Source organism: Podarcis bocagei, assembly GCF_964188305.1.
Source record: "Podarcis bocagei genome assembly, chromosome: 3".
Taxonomy (NCBI): domain Eukaryota; kingdom Metazoa; phylum Chordata; class Lepidosauria; order Squamata; family Lacertidae; genus Podarcis; species Podarcis bocagei.
In genome coordinates, this window is record NC_138127.1 from 55,212,070 (window position 1) to 55,232,137 (window position 20,068).

The 20,068-nt window shown below is 41.3% G+C and overlaps 1 protein-coding gene across 3 annotated transcripts; it reads right to left on the reverse strand.

Moving 5' to 3' along the window:
- Positions 1 to 3,972: 3,972 nt before the first annotated feature.
- TMEM242 (transmembrane protein 242) lies at positions 3,973 to 19,581 on the reverse strand. Of its 3 annotated transcripts, none has more exons than XR_014006232.1 (5): positions 19,214 to 19,581; positions 17,315 to 17,415; positions 14,363 to 14,500; positions 11,520 to 11,617; positions 3,973 to 4,316 (listed from the first exon to the last, which is right to left on the reverse strand). XR_014006232.1 is itself a non-coding variant. In XM_081187468.1 (5 exons), exons 1-5 carry the CDS (start codon positions 19,359 to 19,361, stop codon positions 4,218 to 4,220), a joined length of 564 nt encoding a protein of 187 aa, XP_081043594.1. In that variant the 5' UTR covers positions 19,362 to 19,575; the 3' UTR covers positions 3,973 to 4,217. The 3 variants fall into 3 exon arrangements, 2 of the variants coding, with proteins under 2 accessions (XP_081043594.1, XP_081043595.1); XM_081187468.1 differs by lacking the exon at positions 11,520 to 11,617 and adding an exon at positions 12,270 to 12,347 and having other exon boundaries at positions 19,214 to 19,575; XM_081187469.1 differs by lacking the exon at positions 11,520 to 11,617 and having other exon boundaries at positions 19,214 to 19,526.
- Between the last annotated feature and the right edge of the window lie 487 nt (positions 19,582 to 20,068).

Sequence of the window (20,068 nt, forward strand, 5' to 3'; positions counted from 1 at the left end):
GCTTCTAGGAACAATGTTAAGATACTCCTTTCAGTTGCTGTGATCTCCTGCCATAATGTGATTATTTGGGATGCTTTAAAATGGTTAAAATATGTTTGCATTTAAGAAGATCCAAAAATAACTCTGTGAACAGAAAAACACTTTTCTAACTAGTGCAATCAAATATTCTAGAGTGAATTACTGCTTTCTTAAAATTTTACAGCAAAGAGATTTCACTTAGGAAAGTTTTTAATATTTGATGTTTTATTATGTTTTTATATGTGCTGGAAACTGCCCAGAGTAGCTAGGGAAACCCAGCCAAATGGGTGGGGTATACAACAACAACAACAACAACAACAACAACAACAACAACAACAACAACAACAACAACAACAACATGCAGCAGCAGCAACATGCAGCAGCAATAGTCCTGTTGACAAATCTTAACCACTTACAGCAAAGTGGTTGAAGCAAATAAGATTACTTCAAAGTAAACACTCTACTGCAACATGGCAGTACTGCACCCTCATCTGGATCTGTCACACTGATCTGAACTTTAGGAACCCAACAATCCTCCCCCCCCCCCCTTCTTCCAAGAGCTAAATAATGGAATCCCCAATTTCCCCTGCAGTATGCATATGCATTCTTCCTGCCATGCAGCAGCACAGTGATTTAAAACAAGGCTATTTAAAACAAACAAACTTCCACCAATACTGTACAGGCTGCAACGCTGCTGTAAATTCACACAGAGTGTAGCATCACTCGTGCATAGTATGGATAAAGATCTAGGGTAGTGTACAAGCAAAACAACTGAGCTAGAAATCACCAATTCTCTGGCTCAAACTTTTGATGGAGAAATCACTAGTAATTATTGTTGTTGTTGTTGTTGTTGTTGTTAATACCCCACCCATCTGCCTCAGAAGCCAGGTTTCCCCAGCCCCTCAGGGCAGCTCCCAACAGATTAAAAAGTGAATAAAACATCAAACATTAAAAACTTCCCTAAATAGGGCTGCCTTCAGATGTCTTCTAAAGGTCAGATAGTTGTTTATTTCCTTGACATCCGATGGGAGGGCGTTCCACAGGGTGGGCCCCACCACCGAGAAGGGCCTCTGCCTGGTTCCCTGTAACCTCACATCTCACAATGAGGGAACCACTTTAGGCAAGCCATTTTTTTTCTTTTAGAACTTGTCTAGCCTTTTCCTGAATCCAATTGTGTTGCTATATATGAATAAAATTTGGTTCAGTTGCATTTCAATGCAACCCTACCTAATTCACTCTTCCCGAAACAATACATAAACCAAAATGCAGCCATTAGTCAAACTTTGCACTTCTCTGAATCTTGCAATGCAGTTCAACAACACCAACAAAAATGGTTCAAAATGCATATCAACAGGGGAAGGTATGCATATGAATGCATAGGTTAGAGGCATCTTGCTTCAGGCCTTCTTTCAGTCTGGCCTAGAAAACCCTAGTTTTTCTGCAGCTCCCTTTAAAAGCATTTGTGCACTCTGGAAGTAATGGCTCTCTCTTCATGTCCTAGAGCAGCTGTGGCAAATATGCCCTCCAGGTGTTTCTGGACTCTAACTCCCATAGTCCCAGCCAGAATGAATGGTGAGGGATGATGGGAGTTGGAGTCCAGCAACTTCTGGAGGGCACAATGCTGGCTACCTCTGTGCTAAAGAAAACACAAAAACAGGACTAGGACAAGGTGTTGCATCTATAGTAGGAGTGTCCTTCCTTTTATGTTTGTTAAAATTTGTGGTCCGCCTTCTGCTGAATGTTTTTTAACTGCCTTAATCATTGGTCTCTCTAGCTAAGTAACGACTCCTCTAGCACTAGCTCTCTGGGTCTCAGGATGGGTGTGTTCTGTTTTGTTCTGAAAACCCGAATGTAGCCACTGAAGCTGCAATCAGAAGTGGAAATCTAGGACAGGAGAAGTGGCCCTTCTTAACTCCATGCCATTTTTTCTACTGGTAAAAAGTGGGGGAAGAACACACTCAGCAGTCTTTGCCTCCAGTGAAGTAAAATAAACAAACATACTTGCATATTTTCATTTGTGGGAATGAAAACAATTTAGGGGGTGATTTTCACTGGGGAAACTGTGTGAGGGTGAAGAGTGAAGAAGTGTCTCTACAGCTTCCCTGTAGCCATTGCCCTTCAAGTTCAGTGGCCACAATGTATAAAAAAAAGAAATATAAAACTGCCTGAAGTCCTCCCCCCAGCAGATGTTTCTCTGTCTTGCTGTCCAAGATCTATTATACAGCAGATGCCATGGACTGAACCTAGGAACCATGTGCTCTTTCCCATTATATTTTTGTGGCTTTATGTTAGGTAGCTGTGGGAGCTTGAATTACTTATTTCTATGACCTTTCTTGATCTCTGGCTATATGTGGAACACATCAGGGGGAATGTGAACAAATGGCCCACTTACATTTTAATGAATTGACCTCTATTTATTTTTTTAAAACCCACATGGTAATGATAATGGACCAAGAAAATGATTTGGGTTTTGCATGCATGGAAAATCAGTGTAAACAACATTCTTTTGGTGTGTATTTTCCTCTGTTTAATACACAGAAGCCCTTTTGTGCACTAAAGTTCATAGTTTCAGGAATTTCAAAGCTTCCAATATAAAGATGTTTTGTAATATTTTTATCTGGACATGACTCTGACCAACAGTTGCCTTAAGTTTCAAGTGCTCAAAATTATATTTACCACTTATAATGTGAAGTGTGTTCTTTGTTAAGTCTCTGAAAAAATGTATTCCTGGTTAACAGGATACTTACAACTTTTAGGCTCCTATCCTATACACTTAGGAGTGTGTCAAACTCAGCTCAACTGAACTTACTTCAGAGTAGGTTCAAGATAAATATGATTCTCTGTACAAGATAATTACAGTAAGGCAGGCAACGTTGAAGTTTATCATTCCTGTTCTTTCATAACCAAGAACATTCAGAATGCAAAGTACAGATGATGCGCTACAAAAAAGGGAAGGTTTGCTTTTAAATGCACCAGTCCTAATTTAACAGCGAGGAGAACATTACAGAAGCAAAACAAAAACCTTACCCTTTCATCAAATTAATCATTAACTGCTAAAATAATGTGTTTGGCCAGATGGCACTATCTCAATGGCATAAATTTGAAACAGTATTTTTAGAACCACAGTTTTCAAACTCCCATGGTGTTGAGTCATCCATCTTTATTGACTGAACTTCCTCCATATACCTACTTGGGACTCTTAAATAGAGGCATCAAAGTGAAAACGGACCCAGGTTCCACTGGGGAACAAGCTCAGACCTCCACTGTATTTTTCAGAAATGCTGAGTTAGATCCTTTCCTCTAATAAAACAAGAATGTAGGCTATAGCCTTCCTGGGTATGAGAAGACAAATGGTCTTGGTATACCACTTCTGACAGAGGCAAGTTCTGTTTCTTCCACAAAATTGTAAAAACAGTCTTTTGCCCACCCCACCCCCGTCCTATCCCCTGAATTGTGCTCCAAAGACCTTAAAGCAGAGAAGAGTAACATGTGGCCCTCTAGATGTTGCTTCCACCAGCTCCAGCCAGCCTGGCTAACAGTAAAAGATGAAAGGAATTGTAGTATGGGACATCTGAAGGGACACAAGTCCTCCATCCCTGTCTTAGAGCACATCAAAGATCTACAGGACCTTGTTCATTCTTTTCCTTTGGCTCTTGGTCACCCACTGACTAAAAACAGAAATGAGCTGTGCCAGGCAGAAGCATAATATTACATCTTTGTTTTCAGTGGAGGAGTTTTAGCTAGCGCTAATCCAGCAGACGGGGACTAACAACTATTTTAGTGTATTTCACTGATTGTGATTGCCCTTTTTAACACCTTAGAACTGCATTGTATGAGACAGAAAAGCAAGCCTGTACTGTTATCCATCTGCTTGTCTGGTAGTAACAACCCTTTGTCAGTAAACAGTGGCAACCTCTGTATTCAAAACACATTGAGATCACTGCTTCAGACAAATTCTCATCCATATTTTGATCTTTATTTACATTTATTATACCTGTTACCATCATCCAAGTTAACAACTGTGATCAAACAGCACATTTTACTCTTGCTGCACAAACGTATGGCTCACTGTGTTCCATACAATTGACTTTGAGTGACGACCTTCTTTCTCCCTGTTCCTTGGAATGGACATTTCCTCCATACACTCTACTTCTCTTATGCTTTTAAAAAAATTCAGTCAGAGTTCCTTCATGTGCTGCTCATTTGGATTTCAGAATGTCCTCCCATTCAACAGGCAGTGCTGCATTTTTGGGAATTGATGGAAATATTGATTGCATTTTGTTCCGAAATTCATCCATCTACAAGAGAAGAGTGGAGAAATACATTTAACATAACATAACCCACATCAAAGTTAGGGACACACTGCAACTTTGGCTTAATCAAATAATTGCTTTTTTCTTTGAAGAAAATGCGAAGCTCTAAAACACATAATAATATTCTCAGAGATATTTCACAACTGTATTTTTTAAAACCTTTCTTCCTTAGAAGAAGAAAATCCTAAGCATGCATACTCTGCTCTTGAGATTCTCACACTGATACATGTCAATGCAGATGGACTGCTACAGTAGTCCAATCTTGGGGCTACCAGAGCATGAAGTACAGGAGCCAAGTCATCTCTGTTCAAGAAGAGTGAGTGGTAGCTGGAAATAGGCACTCCTAGCCACCAATGCCACCTTAGCCTCAGTGGTACTGTTGGAATCAGGAGAACACCCAAGCTATGGACCTCTTCCTTCTAGGTGAGCGTAGCCCTATCCAGAACAAGCCATCACACTTGACTTAGGATCTTGGCACATATGATTTCTGATGGCAACTTTCTGAAACTAATTTTACCTAGCAGAACTTTTATTTTCTTCACACTGCCTGAAAGCGGGGGATGCAGATTATCCTTGGTGATAATGCACAAATAGCAACCATTGCACTTCAGACTGTCAGTCTTTTCACCTAAAACAGATACCATCCACTCCTGTCATGGCAAATAATCCATAAAAGTCAGATGATCACAGTCTTTTTCTAATCATAGCTAATGATCCTGCATCAGCAGGAAAAAATAACAAAAAGAGCTCTGAAAGCACCTATCATTTCATGTTGCATTTTAAAATGTTTACCACAGACAAGTTGTCACATGAAAAACAAGACTGCGCTACTGCAAAGTACTTGGGCATCTGTTCAAACTAATCTGAATTGGGAGAGGGGAGAGAAAGAGACTCGTCTATAGACTATAAAGGACCCCACCATCCCCAAAGAAAATCCTTGCTATTTTGTGTACTCTTTCAGATCTCAGTAAGTTCATTACTCTTTAACTTAATTTTTATTTATTCAGTTAATTCAGTTTCCATTTATCTAGAGTTTGGAGAAAATAACAGGGTTGTTGTTGCTTTAAAACACAACAACCCCAAGATAAAATAAAATATTCATTAAAACTAATTTTTTTTCCTTGAATTTTTATTAAAACTTAAAAGAACAAAGAAGAAACAGTATATAGAAATAAGCATCAGATATCAAGCATTTTTAAACATAAAAACTGAAAGAAAATAAAGGAGAAAAAAGAAAAGGAGAAAACCTTACATCTGCTGAGCCCAAATGTAAGACCTAAAGGGGAAGCTTCACTACTGTTCTTCTGGGAAATGTCAGGCCCAGACATTGAGTAACCTCTAGGACAGGGGTGGGGAACTCCAGAGACTGCTGAACTTCAACTCCCATCAGCCCCTGCCAGCATGGCCAATGGAGAGGGATGGACTACTTCTGTATGGAAAACACAAAACAGGCCAACAATATTTGAAGGGCCACAGGTTCCCTCCCCCAGCTCTAGCTGAACAATGTTCCCCAATTGCAGGGCAGCCAATGACACTGTGCGTCTATGTTCCTTTGCTGTTTCAGCTTGGCACATGGACTACTGTATTTTAATATTTTGTTGGAAGCCACCCAGAGTGGCTGGGGAAACCCAGCCAGATGGGCGGGGTATAAATAAATTATTATTATTATTATTATTATTATTATTATTATTATTATTATTATTATTAATGATATGGTTAGGAAGACACAAAGGATACAAGGAAGACAAAGACCGAAGACAATTTTGTAAGCGCATGATACATGTTCATCCAATACACTGGAATGGGCAATGCTGTCTCCTTGCCACCAGCCACCCATAGCTCAATTTGAGACAATCTGTTAACACGAAGAGTAGAAGATGCCTAGCTGATGCAATCTACTCTAAACTATTATGCAAACCTGCTAAATCATGCTAAATCATTGCATATGCATGGAAGGTTTCTGGTGGTGGTACATAGGGTGGTACATGTTTGTTATATGCATTTGGGGGAAATGAAAAATAAAGTTAAGGGGAGGAAAGAAGATGCCTTCAGCAGATCTTAAAATGCAGAGGAAAAGGCAGTTTCTATGGTATTGGTTGGCCCAAGCTACCTGGGACTTTATAGATTAAAAAAAACAACAACCCAGCACTTTGAATTGTGTCTGAAAAGTAATAGGAAAGCAGTGCAAATGCTGGTGCACTGTCATGACATGCCTTCATTTAATGTCTGTGACACTAAAGAACTGCTTACATTTTACTTCTGTAGTTCAAAGAACCTCACCTCCTTTCAGAGTCCTGACTGGCAGTGAAAACAGATTATGAGCCTTTCGTTTTCTGTACTGCATAAAGATGAGAGAGGGAGCTCTCCGCTGAATTTGGGAGCCCTGGGTTTGATGAAAGCGTTATGGGGAGATACTGTTTTCTCCGCCCAAATGACAGATGTGATCACTGTCACACCAGCTATCAGAATATGCAGAAATACTGAGTTAACCTTATGAAAACAGGCTTTCTTAATAGCCAGGGCATTGTTCCAAATATTCATCAAAACTCCAAAATAGACATAATGGGTCGGCTACTTGTATTTTATACAGTACACGTTTCTGCTTCCTTCACATCTGAAGCATAGTTGGGTTCTTTTTTCTTTTAACATAAACAGCAGTGCCAGGGAAGTATCCCAATCCAACCTCACTACTCTCCACTGCTTTTAAGCATTTTTTTTGCTGCTTGGGCCACTAACTGATATTGGAGGTGGGCTGGGGGAAAAGCTGTTCTTAAAAACAGCAAACCTCAAGGATTATTAAAAGAGGATTTGACAAATTAATTGGGGGGGGGGAAGGTCTATCAATGGCTGCTGGGGTTAGGATTTATTATTATTTATTTTATAGGATTTGTACCTCACTCATCAGCCAAAAAGGCTCTAGGAGCAGCTGATATACAATCAATTAAAACAACACAGTCCCTGCTGCCAAGCTTACAATCTAAAAGACAGAACATAAAATATGGGGGAGGAATGGGGAGGTTAAGAGGAGGAAACTCAGATACCAGTTCCTAAAGCTGAAGGGCAGTTCTCACGATAACCGGCTGCAATAGTATGGTGGCTATATGGAGCTTCCAAGTTCAGGGGAAGTACGCCCCTGTTCCATCTAGTTTGGTCCAAAACTCATTTATCCTAGGAAGCCGCCTTATATGGAGCCAGACCGCTGGTCCATCTTAGTTCAGTGTTCTCTGCTGACTCTCCAAAGAGCAGGGACTCTCTCACAGCCCTACCAGAAGATGCTGGGGACTGAACCAAGAACCTTCTGCAGGCCAAACAGATGATCTGCAGCTGAGACATGGCCCTTCCCCTATGAATCAAGTAGGCCTTTCCAAAGCGAATCAAGCTTTAAAAATGGTGCTTATGCACTCTTTTTATTCTCCATGGGCGTTGCCATCTAACCTGGCTTTATAGTTACTTGGTGTATTCGTATGACTTATGCATTCCTTTTTATATTTTTGAGTTTGTTTCTCTAACTGTTTAGTTTAATACAAAAGTTGAGCAGGACATAAACATTTTGAATACATAAATACATTAAATTAATAGTCTACATTTTAATTATACATGATGAAAGCACACAAAGCCAGCTTATTCTTAGCATTTTTAAAGGTTAACATATGTGCAGAGCAAAGAGACTTAGACATTTTGTCACGAAAATTATAAATTATAAGGTCATAGAATTCCTCCCCACAGTATTTTTCTTGGTTCACATCCACCAGCTGTATACATATTAACTACAATTCATTTTTTTTAGAGCACAAATATCCTTTATGACTCATCCTCGCTATGAAAAACAAAATCGTTTCTGCTTTCTGAAGTGATAGAAAATTGATTTATGGCGGACACCCTGAACAAAGGGCTTTTATTTCTCAGATGATATAGCTTGTTAATTGCCATGGATCACTTCAAATTCTGAACACTTCCCCCCTCTCTTTTTCTTTCCTTCCCTCTTTTTCCCCTCTTTTCTAAACAAAAACATTAGCTGGGAGTGGCAAATAGACAAAGTTATGTTGCCATGGCTGGAAAGTGTTGCAATTGCAGCTTTAATTAAATATAAAGATACACCGCTTATTACCTCTGGCTAAAAATAAATTGCCACAATTCAGCTATTACTGCTGGAAAACTATTACATATTTATGTCAAATCGCTTCTCTGCTGACATAATGTAGCTATTATCATTGTATGGGAACTGAAATTAAAGCTGGAAAAGAGGTTGTCATCATTAGATGCGTTCCTTTAGAATAACTGATTCGTGAGGATACTTGCAATTAGGCAAAAATTATTTGGGGGGGCAGGGAGGACAAGACTTCTGCTCCCATCTGCTGACTCAATACACAAGAACTCTTGTGAGGCGGGAGCGCACGCTCGCGCGCACACACACACACACACCCCTCTCTCTCTGTCTCCTGAATGTTCTCTTTGTGGAACAGAATGACTCTGTCTCCATTATTATCAGATGGATATTTCTGGAGCGCAAAGGGCTATACCAGACATAGTATAAATAGGGCAAATTGGTAGTGTGTCACAAGGAAGAGAGTCCAGCCTTTCTAAACAGCAGATACAATCTTGATCCTAGCAATACAGCATTTATTCAGAATGTTGGCCTCATAAGTCTTTTTAACATCCAGATCAAGGGATGGGGAAGAAGGGCAGGAATACTTGTATTTTTCCTGCTTTCTACGCCAGCAAACACACCAGTGCTGGCATGGAGAGGCTAAAAGAGAATGAACTAAGAGAAATGATCCAAGAGACTTGGTACACTGCCACTTCATATGTGATGAATGCAACCTTGCAAACAGGCGTACATGCAGTGAATGCCACAGCCAATCCTTAACACAGTTCCTTAACACATGTACTTGGCTGCTACATGTGGCTGGAAACACATGTTTGCTGTACACACATGCCACGGTATTTACAAGTTTAGATGCACACAGAGCAACCTGGAGAAATTTCAATTGAACTGTGCAGCTCCCTCTCTGATTTACCTATAACATCCTTTAGAAACAGCAGGAGACATTCAAATCAGCTAAAGAATGCATTGAAAGGAAAACAAAAACAATAAACCAATCGTTGAAAATATAATAAAATACAATGTAATACACCAGGACTTAAAAAACCCAAACCAATAGAGCCAGATTATTATCATAATCTAAAGCAGGGTGGGGAACCTTCTGAAAGGGAAGATGAGTAATATCTCCCCCCCCCCCCAGCCCTATCCTGGCAAAACTGCCCATATGAAGGTCAATGGTACTGAAAGGCACTGAGTAGACCAGCAGAATTAACTCTCCCAGTATATTTCTTCATGTGGGTCATCAGCTGCAGTGACAAAGGCTGCTTCAGTCCCAAAACTGGCGTGGAAGCCATAATGAAAGAAATCAGTATGCTCTGATTTTGAGCAAGTTATACAAATTCCTGGGTGAAATTGGTTATTATAACATTGACAGGATAACAGAAGAACAGTGGGATCCAGATATGGTCTCTTCCAACAACAGATGAACTATTGCCATTTTAAAGCAGGTAAGCCTGGTAGCCTTGACCAACCAGGATGAGCCTAGGACTAGGTGAAGCAAGCAGGGGTGTGGGAGCTGTTTGGAGGGGACTACTTGATACAGGACTGGACTGGATGAATCCCAAGCTGGAATTTAGATTGCCGGAAGAAATATCAACAACCTCAGATACGCAGATGACACAACCTTGATGGCAGAAAGTGAGGAGGAATGAAAGAACCTTTTAATGAGGGTGAAAGAAGATAGCACAAAATATGGTCTGAAGCTCAACATCAAAAAAACTAAGAACATGGCCACTGGTCCCATCACCTCCTGGCAAATAGAAGGGGAAGAAACGGAGGCAGTGAGAGATTTTACTTTCTTGGGTTCTATGATCACTCCACATGGTGACAGCAGTCACGAAATTAAAAGACGCCTGCTTCTTGGGAGAAAAGCAACGACAAACGTAGACAACATCTTAAAAAGCAGAGACATCACCTTGCCGACAAAGGTCCGTATAGTTAAAGCCATGGTTTTCCCAGTAGTGATGTATGGAAGTGAGAGTTAAACGATAAAGAAGGCTGATCGCCGAAGAACTGATGCTTATGAATTATGGTGCTGGAGGGGACTCTTGAGAGTCCCATGGACTGCAAGAAAATCAAACCTATCCATTCTTAAGGAAATCTGTCCTGAGTGCTCACTGGAAGGACAGATCCTGAAGCTGAGGCTCCAATACTTTGGCCACTTCATGAGAAGAGAAGACTCCCTGGAAAAGACCCTGATGTTGGGAAAGATGGAGGGCACAAGGAGAAGGGGATGACAGAGGACGAGATGGTTGGACAGTGTTCTCGAAGCTACTAACATGAGTTTGACCAAACTGCAGGAGGCAGTGGAAGACAGGAAATATGGTACAGGAAATATGACTCCCCACTGCTTCGCTACTCTAAAATTCCCTCCTCCCAAAGCAGGTTTTCTTTTAAAAAAATTACACATAATATAAATTAATTTGTAGTCAGTTCCTTAATCTGTTTAGAAGATGGATGTTAGAAGTGCAAGCACATTCCCATTAACTTAATACTTTTAAAGGGGAAGTCAGCAAGGAAAAATAATCTATCAAGGGTTAACACTACAAACAGAAAAAGAACAGCTAAGATTGTGGTGAGAAATGGCCTTTTAAGAACTTTTAAAACTTGGCACATTTCCTCTCCTGCCACCAGATGTAGCTGTGCAGCAACAAAGGACTTTCCAGGAAGTCTTCTCCAATTGCATCTTTAGAGGGCACTCTCCTGGGATGCGTTCCTACATCATTATTTTTAATCCTCATTAATCTGTTTTACTGTGTCACCTTCTAAAGATTTCCCTTGCTAAAATCAGGATTGCATGTATTAAAGGGTACTTAATGGCAATACAATATTGCTTGATGTTATTACTATGACCCTGCAGACCCAAACTTGTGCAAGACAACTATAGCCCCTATTTTAGTTAATGTGCTAGCATTAATTTATCCTTCTTTACCTCTTCAGTTCAGGCACTGCAAGCAGTGCATAGATAACTTGGGAGTTATAACCAGACAACATGACTTTCAAATGTTCAATGTGTTGTTTCACATAACCCTTCCCTCAAGAGTCTTCGTAAGTTCCCAATAAGACTCCTTGCAAGATGTACTTACAGATGAGCATGTCATCAGATTCATCTGGAGATTAGTGTATGCAGTCTCTCTGTTGATGATATTTTCGTGGATCATTTTTCAGCCGAGTATTTCATTTACTGTACAGAATTATATGGCACTTAAAGCAAAAATGCCAAAGCAGTAATCAAAAATACCTAAACTAACAGTTCCTAAGCTCCTCAAAAGCAGAGCGGCTTCTGGGATTTCTTGTGTCTGTTACCACACTTACTGTCCCAACAGATGGCCAAAATTGAAAGCTGACTACTGAAGTCTGGCTTCTTTGGGATCTATGAACCATGGTTCACAAAATACAGGAAACTATGGATTGACTGCGGCTTCTTGGTTTGCTTCCTCACTTGTGTCAAGGGAAGAATGAAGTACTGGTATGCAAAGCATACGCATATCCTTATTAACTCATGATTTGATCATGAGAACATGGCTGCAGTAACACTAAGTATGTAACAACACTATCAACCAGTGCTTAGGCCAGAGCAGCTAGTGCACCTGCCAGTTTGTCAAAATGTATGCATTTATTTATTTACTTACATCCTACTTTATAGCTTTGAAAGTAGCTTATGAAAGATTATCAATTTTGAATCCACATTTGACTTGAGTGCATAAATATGACATGCATATGGAACAAGGATTATTCCAGCATTTCCTGCTCTTGTCCTTTCCTAGCAGCACACCAGGCATGGGAATGGGGCTGAGCAGCTGGAACGGCTATTTGGTTCCAAGTGCAAATCTCACCTCTTTCCTCTTCTCCATTGATCCCATAGAGTTCACTATACAAAACACAAATGGTGGTGTCTTTGACACAGCTAATTTCTGTTAAATAAATCAGAAAGTAAGTGTCTGACTCTAGCAAATCTCTTCAAGCATATATTTTTCTCCTACTTTTCATATCTGGTTTTTAAAAAATCGTAGTAATGTCTTTTTTTCACCATGGTAATTGAAGTAATGGGACGCGGGTGGCGCTGTAGGTTAAACCACAGAGCCTAGGTCTTGCCAATCAGAAGGTCGGCGGTTCAAATCGCCGCGACAGGGTGAGCTCCCGTTGCTCGGTCCCTGCTCCTGCCAACCTAGCAGTTCGAAAGCACATCAAAGTGCAAGTAGATAAATAGGTACCGCTGTGGCAGGAAGGTAAACGGCGTTTCCGTGCACTGCTCTGGTTCACCAGAAGCGGCTTAGTCATGCTGGCCACATGACACGGAAGCTGTATTGGCCGGCTCCCTCGGCCAATAAAGTGAGATGAGCGCCGCAACCCCAGAGACGGTCACGACTGGACCTAATGGTCAGGGGTCCCTTTACCTTTACTAATCGAAGTAATAAAAAAGTATTAAATTTTCAGTAAGAACTCAAAGTAACTTCTGATGGTAAGACCACCTGCTAATTATCTGTTAATAGCTTTTGGTGAATCTTCTGTTTGTAACAAGATAGGGCAACAAGACTGTGTTCAGACGACAAGGCTGTGTTCAGGCGATCATATCTCGCTTTAATAAGCAGAGTTGTGAATGAGATTTGCACCCACAACACACAGCAATTTCACTTCATGTGAGCCACTTGATGAGTTATATTTAACTGAAGACTTCTGCAATTGCTGTCTCATGCAAAGGGAGGAGCTGAGAGAATTATTCATATCTTCTTTATGTGGCCAGTGACTATCTGGATCGCTGAAGAATTCAGTCTGAAAAGGAGTAGGAGAGGCCTGATTCCTTGAACAACTCCCTAACCTCCTTGCTTCTACCAGGACACCCATCAAGTTTTATTCCTAAAATGAAAACTCTACTGCCAGTCCATGAACCTCAATTGTAGGACAAGCCTGTCCAACCTGTCTATTGCGATCTACCAGGCTGCCCCTGGCGGCCAATCCTTGCCGATCGCGTAATCTACATAGATCGACGCAAACCAAAAAAAGCTCAACAACTCTGGTCAATCCAATGGGTAGATCACTGCCAGTTTATTTATACAGCCATACCTCGGGTTAAATGTGCTTCAGGTTGAGCGTTTTCAAGTTATGCTCCGCAGCAACCTGGAAGTAATGGAGCGTGTTACTTCTGGGTTTCGCCCCTCGTGCATGCGCAGATGCTCAAAGTGATGTCACACGCATGCGCAGAAGCGACAAAACACAACCCGCGCACCCGCAGATGCATCTTACGTTCTATTCAGGATGCAAACGGGGCTCCGGAACAGATCCCATTCGCATCCAGAGGTACCACTGTAGTGAGAGTAGATTGCAGCCTCTTGGAAGTTGGACACCGTTGCTGTAGGAGATTCAGGGTTGATTAATAATGACACCTTATGTCTTCCAATTATTTTTCTTTTTTGTCATCATGGATGGAAAACTGTGGTGCTGACAGGCCAGCATCAGTATCAGGCCAGCTCCTGATTTAGTACCCAATAGCTTATATATTATGCCCAGAGGAGAGAGGTTAAGAAAGACAAAATCACCACTCATGGGGGAGAGCCCAAGCATTTTGTGTCAATTGTATTTTCAGGTCCTATCCAGCATTATGAAACATAAAATACAGTAATATTTACAAAACAAAGTCTCAAGAGTTGCATGTTCACCCCTTGCTCTCTGTGTCTCTTTTATTTCCCCTTTTCTCCATTTATTATCTTTGCCTTTCTGTTCCCTCCATTTTGTTCTGTCTGATCTTTAACAAAAAGTAGATTGTAAGATTCTAGGAACAAGAGACTGGCTTTTTCTTTTCTTTTTTTTAAAAAGTATGTTATTATAAAGCACCAGGCTCACACATGATGCAATATAAACAAGCATAAGAAAGTGTATAAGCTTTCGGGAATTTCAAAAGCATAATGATTCATAAAGTAATGCTACTTACACTGTGAACTCCCAAAGCCTTCCAGATGGCAAAACTGATGAGTCCAACTCCACACCAGGCATAAAGTGAACCCCATCCTAAGGCACGTAAGGCAATGGACGAACCACTCTCTGGTAAAGCAGCTGTTGCAACCACACCCTAGAAGAAGGTTTTTTGTTTTAATGAACAGAAATATATCATAGTGAACCAACAAAGAAGCATTTTCAGTAAGGTAGGGCAAGTTGCTTTCTGAGAATGTTTTCTTATCACATATGTATATCACTCCTGGTTTTCTAAACATTCAAGTGATTAACAAAAGAATGGTTACTGGAGAGAAGCTTAAAACACTAATTTGGTCTTGCTTTATCCAGGGATACTTATGTTCAAAAATGTCTGAATGTTTGCATACAGATTAAGGCAGATAATAATAATAATAATAATAATAATAATAATAATAATAATAATAATAATAATTTTATTTATACCCCGCCCTCCCTGGCCAGAACTGGGCTCAGGGCGGCTAACACCAATAAAATTACAATAAAACATAATAGGGGGGGAGAGGAAAAAATAGTTAATTTAAATATGGGTTAAAATACAATTTAAAATGCAGCCTCATTTTAGTAGTAGCCCATAAATCAGAACCATAAGGGGAGGGAAACATAAGGGTCAGACTGAATCCAAACCAAAGGCCAGGCGGAACAGCTCTGTCTTGCAGGCCCTGCGGAAAGATGTCAAGTCCCACAGGGCCCTGGTCTCTTGTGACAAAGCATTCCACCAAGTCGGGGCCAGTACTGAAAAGGCCCTGGCCCTAGTTGAGACCAATCTAACCACCTTGCGGCTCAGGACCTCCAAAGTGTTGTTATTTGTGGACTTTAAGGTCCTCCGCGGGGCATACCAGGAGAGGCGGTCCCATAGGTAGGCAGGTTGAAACTGTCAGTTTCCTTTCAAGGAGCTCTGGCAAATTGCAGTGCCATTAAGAGTGAAAGGGATTTCTAAAAGATAATTCAGATGATTTTCATAAGGCTACAATACCCAGAATTTTTTGGCTAGTAACAACAGGGCACTAGTACAAAACTACTCTACATTTGTATTTGTAACAAGACATATGGGCCACCATTCACAAATGTATAATCCATGAATGTTTTCGTACTTTCAATTTCTATTTTTAGTAGCTAATCTTCACTGGAACTTTGTGCAACTTTTTAAACAGTCCCAACTTCAAAAAGTCCAGAGGTTCAGCCAAGGAGTGTGACTGAGGTAATACAAACCACCTAACTGGATTGCTGTGCAAATACTGTATTATGCCCACATTACATTACACTCCTGCAGGATCTTATTACAGTGGTACCTCAGGTTAAGTACTTAATTCGTTCCGGCGGTCCGTACTTAACCTGAAACTGTTCTTAACCTGAAGCACCACTTTAGCTAATGGGGCCTCCTGCTGCTGCCGCGTCGCCAGAGCCCGATTTCTGTTCTCATCCTGAAGCAAAGTTCTTAACCTGAAGCACTATTTTTGGGTTAGGGGAGTCTGTAACCTGAAGCGTATGTAACCTGAAGCGTATGTAACCTGAGGTACCACTGTATTTATGAAACATCTCATGAGTCTTTGTATCAGTTGTTAAAGATATCCACAGCTGGTTTTTGTGTGAAATTTGCTATGTAAAAGAATCCAAACAGAATGTATAAAATAAAGATTCTTTCTACTTTGTATTATGAAAGGATTCAACAAGTTTTGGAATGAAAATACATTCAGGGTATTTTTGTAAAAATGTTGAGCAGAAAAGCCTTCAAAGAGCAATAATTGAAGACTATGAATCTGGGTATATTGGTTCAAGAGCATTTGCACATGAGGTAATGCCTCAAGGGTATAGAATATTCGGCTACACTGTGTTGTTTACAGACAATTTTTGTCATATGATGTGTGCAAAAGCTATTTATACCTTCAAGACAAGTAATGAACTAATTGCTAGAAACTTCACTAAAGAAGAAAAGATCTCATTGATAAAAAAGGGAAATGCTACTATTTTAAGAGAAGGGATGTTGGTCACATGTTTATTAACTGCTGTTTTTACATTATAGAGTTTCTTTTATTAATTTAGGGCACTTCTCTGTATATGAATAACAACAAAATCCTAACAGAATATGTGCTGTGGAAAACAGAACTCCAAGCATCTTGGAAACATTTCACATTTTCAGGGCTTTGTTTTGGACAGAGGTGACAGACCATGGGAATGAGTAAGTTGGAGAAGAAAGAGCTAACTTTATTAACTATATTGATGCTGTTAATCTAAACTACCAATTCTGCAATAACTTTAAGAGAAGTGCTGTTTAGAAATCTGCTCAACTACTGCCTAGGGCATAATGATCCTGTAGTTATAGGGTAATGTTTAACATTAGTCATACTCAGAATGGACCGACTGAAATCAATGGACTTGTAAACATGCATCATATTGGGCTATAAATGCTCAGAACATTGTACAATCAAGTTACTCAGCAAAGCAGGTTTCAAGGAGATGAAAAATAAATGTCTGCAGTGTTTGATTGGTTGAGTCATACTAAGTTGAGACTGATGGCATAGCAGAGTTAGGATATCTACGCTGGCAAGTCACAGAACCAGTTTTAACATTGATTATAAAGGGGGATACATGAACAGAGATAGCACTTAAATGCCTTTGCTGACTAGAAAACAGCAGTTATTGCAAAGTACAATAGACAGAGAGCATCTGGAGTCAGTACTGTGCAGCCTCTGCTGCTGCTGTTTTAAATTAAAAACTAAAATTTAAATTTTAAAAACCACATTGATTTTAACCTACCACAGGCCTAACTGTATTCTGCCGTTATGGCCATGCTATCTTCTTTAAACAATGACTCTATTTTCCAAATGATTGGTCCTTAAAAGGAACCTGGCAATAACACCATTACAAGGCTACATTTTTATCACAATTGCAAAGAAATTTAAAATAATCAAACCTTATTGAACCAGTTTGGGTTTTTCTTTTTAGCCATGGCAAGTGTTGTACCAAAACCTGCTAGAATTCCTGCAGTAGCAACTGTAGTAAGAAAAATTCCACCTGCCAACAAAATGAAAACAAGAGTAAAACAACCAGACCTAGGTCACCTTTGCCTAGGTAAAGGCAAATAAATGAAATACTTAAAAAACCATTTGAACTTAAGGACTATCAGTGCTTCCCAAAGGAAGGGAACAGCCATCAAGCTGCTTGGTAAACTACCAAAATAAGAGGTGTATTGCTGCTCAAGATCACAGTGGCATCTTAAATTTCTGAATAATTCTGGTAGTAGTATTAGGTGACTGTCCAAAATTTGCCCATGGTACAAATTATAAGGACAGAGATATACAGTTGGTCCTCTACATCTCACAGTTGTCAAGACAACCTGGCACATTCAAGTGCCTCTGGTGCAGATGCTCCACACCACCAGCTCCCTTTTCTGAGAGGAGGGCATAATGCAGCATTTTACAGCATTAATTACTTCAAGCTGTCACTTGAACATGTGTTGGTATTTGAAGATATGCCACATACAGCAGATGAGTCTCCAGCTCTGGCCTTCTTAAGTCTAAGAGATCCACTCTTCCAAATTCTATAGGGTCCATCACAATAGCTCTAATATACAGAACCAGGTGTTTTGAGTATATCCAATTCCCCACAGTGGACCCAGGTAGTTTATGCTGATATCTCACTAGTTCATACAGCGGGTAGGACCATTCCAGGTGCAGCACAGTTAGCAGGGCAGACATCCCGCTCTGAACACTGAGTTGTGAGGGATACATAACAAAAGCTTGCACACTATTTTTGGTTACAGATAGGTAGCTGTGTTGGTCTGCCATAGTCAAAATAAAAAAAATTCCTTCCAGTAGCACCTTAAAGACCAACTAAGTTAGTTCTTGGTATGAGCTTTCGTGTGCATGCACACTTCTTCAGATAGTGCGCATGCACACGAAAAGCTCCTACCAATAACTAACTTAGTTGGTCTTTAAGGTGCTACTGGAAGGAATTTTTTTATTTACACTATTTTTGGTTGGTCCTAACAAAGGTATTGTTCAACTGTGCAGTTTGCAATCTTTTCTAGGGACACTTCACGTGCCACCTGTCTATGCAAGAAGCTGCCATGTGTGTGTATGTCCATAGACCAAAATTCCTTCACGGAAATCACTTCCAGAAAGAAAATAATGGGCAACTTTGGTGTAGATTAACATATTCAGCCCTTGCACATAAACACACTGTGTAGTATGTATACTTGGGGTACAGGCAATAGACAATCCCATGTGTACACTTGGCACGCATATGCACAATTTTGATAAATTATACACAGACTCCTCGCTGTTACTTAACAGGGAAATGTAATCGGTATAGTAATTATTTTAGTTCAAGTATTTATATACCGCTTTTTATCCTAAAAGGCAACGGTTCCCATCTCTGACATTTTAGTAGCTCACTGTTACAACTGTGGTAATTTAAATGCTCTGCCCGCCCCCGCCAAGTTTCATCCAGGAACGTGAACTTTTATACCTCCAAAATACCCCATGCAATTCGTGTTTGGGCTGCACAAGTCTGCCTACTACTATTCTCCTCATTGAACCAGACCCTCTCGGATTTTAACCTGGATGAGGTTCAGCCTGGGTTTTAATTTATAGGCTTACTTCCAGGAATATGGGGAAGTGAGCATGCACAAAGTGCCTTTACCTCACCACTAACTGAGCAACCACAACCGGTACCATGAAGCACAGACATACACACGGGCTTCAAGCGCCGGAGAGCGAGCGAGCGCGGCCCGGGCTCCGGACCCCGCTCCCTCCGTCCCTCCCGTCTGTTCCGAAACCGAGCGCGCAGGGCGGGCGGCGGGACCGTGGACCTTTTATTAAGAAGAGGCGGCGCTGCGACTCCTCCGTCTGTGCCGCGGCGGGCTGAGGGCTGCCCCGCAGCTGAGGCGGCCCCGCCAGGCCCACGGTGCTCCCCTGGGCCGCATCCCGGCCGGCCTCCTCGGGGCCAGCCTGCCCCATCCTTCCACTCGAGCCCGGCTGAGGGACCCTCTCCCGCTTCGCCGCCACCCGGATGGAGATGCCGCTGGAGGCGGACTCGCTCCGTGTGCTGCCGGATCAGTGGCGGAAGCCAAAGCAAGGCCGGCCCACCAGCCGGGCGGGTGTCTCCTCGCCGGGCGTCTTTTCGGGGGCCGAGGCTTACTAGCCCCGGAACCAGTTTCCAGCTGCAGGTTTGCTCGGGAATAAACGCCGTTGAATTCAGCGAGCTTTGCCTCCGAGCAAGCGCGTTGCACGGAAGCAGCCCTACCTCCATTTGGAGGAAGTTTCGTTGGACGCTGCGGGAGTTACTCCCGAGTAAGCGCGCATTGGTTCTGCCCCGGGTCTGACCTTGCCTCGCTCAAAGCTACGGCCTGTGCAAGCAGTAGCCCTTCTTTTCCCGAATACTGTACTGTATTCTCCTGCGCCTCCCTCTTGCACTATTGTTAATCGATATTAATTCCTTTTTTTGCTTTGATAAAAGTTGAGGCGGGTTGTTTTGGGTTTCGTGATGCTTTCCTTCAGAAGCGCCACAGCCAAATCTTCCTAACGAGGAGGAGCTGGAAACTCTGATAGTGCAAGGAAAAGAATAGGCATATAGAAAGGAGAATTCCTGGAGGTTAAGATCCAGGTTTGGGGCAAGTATTCTTTGGTACTCGTTCCAAGGTATTGCGTGAAAATCAGATTGTGAC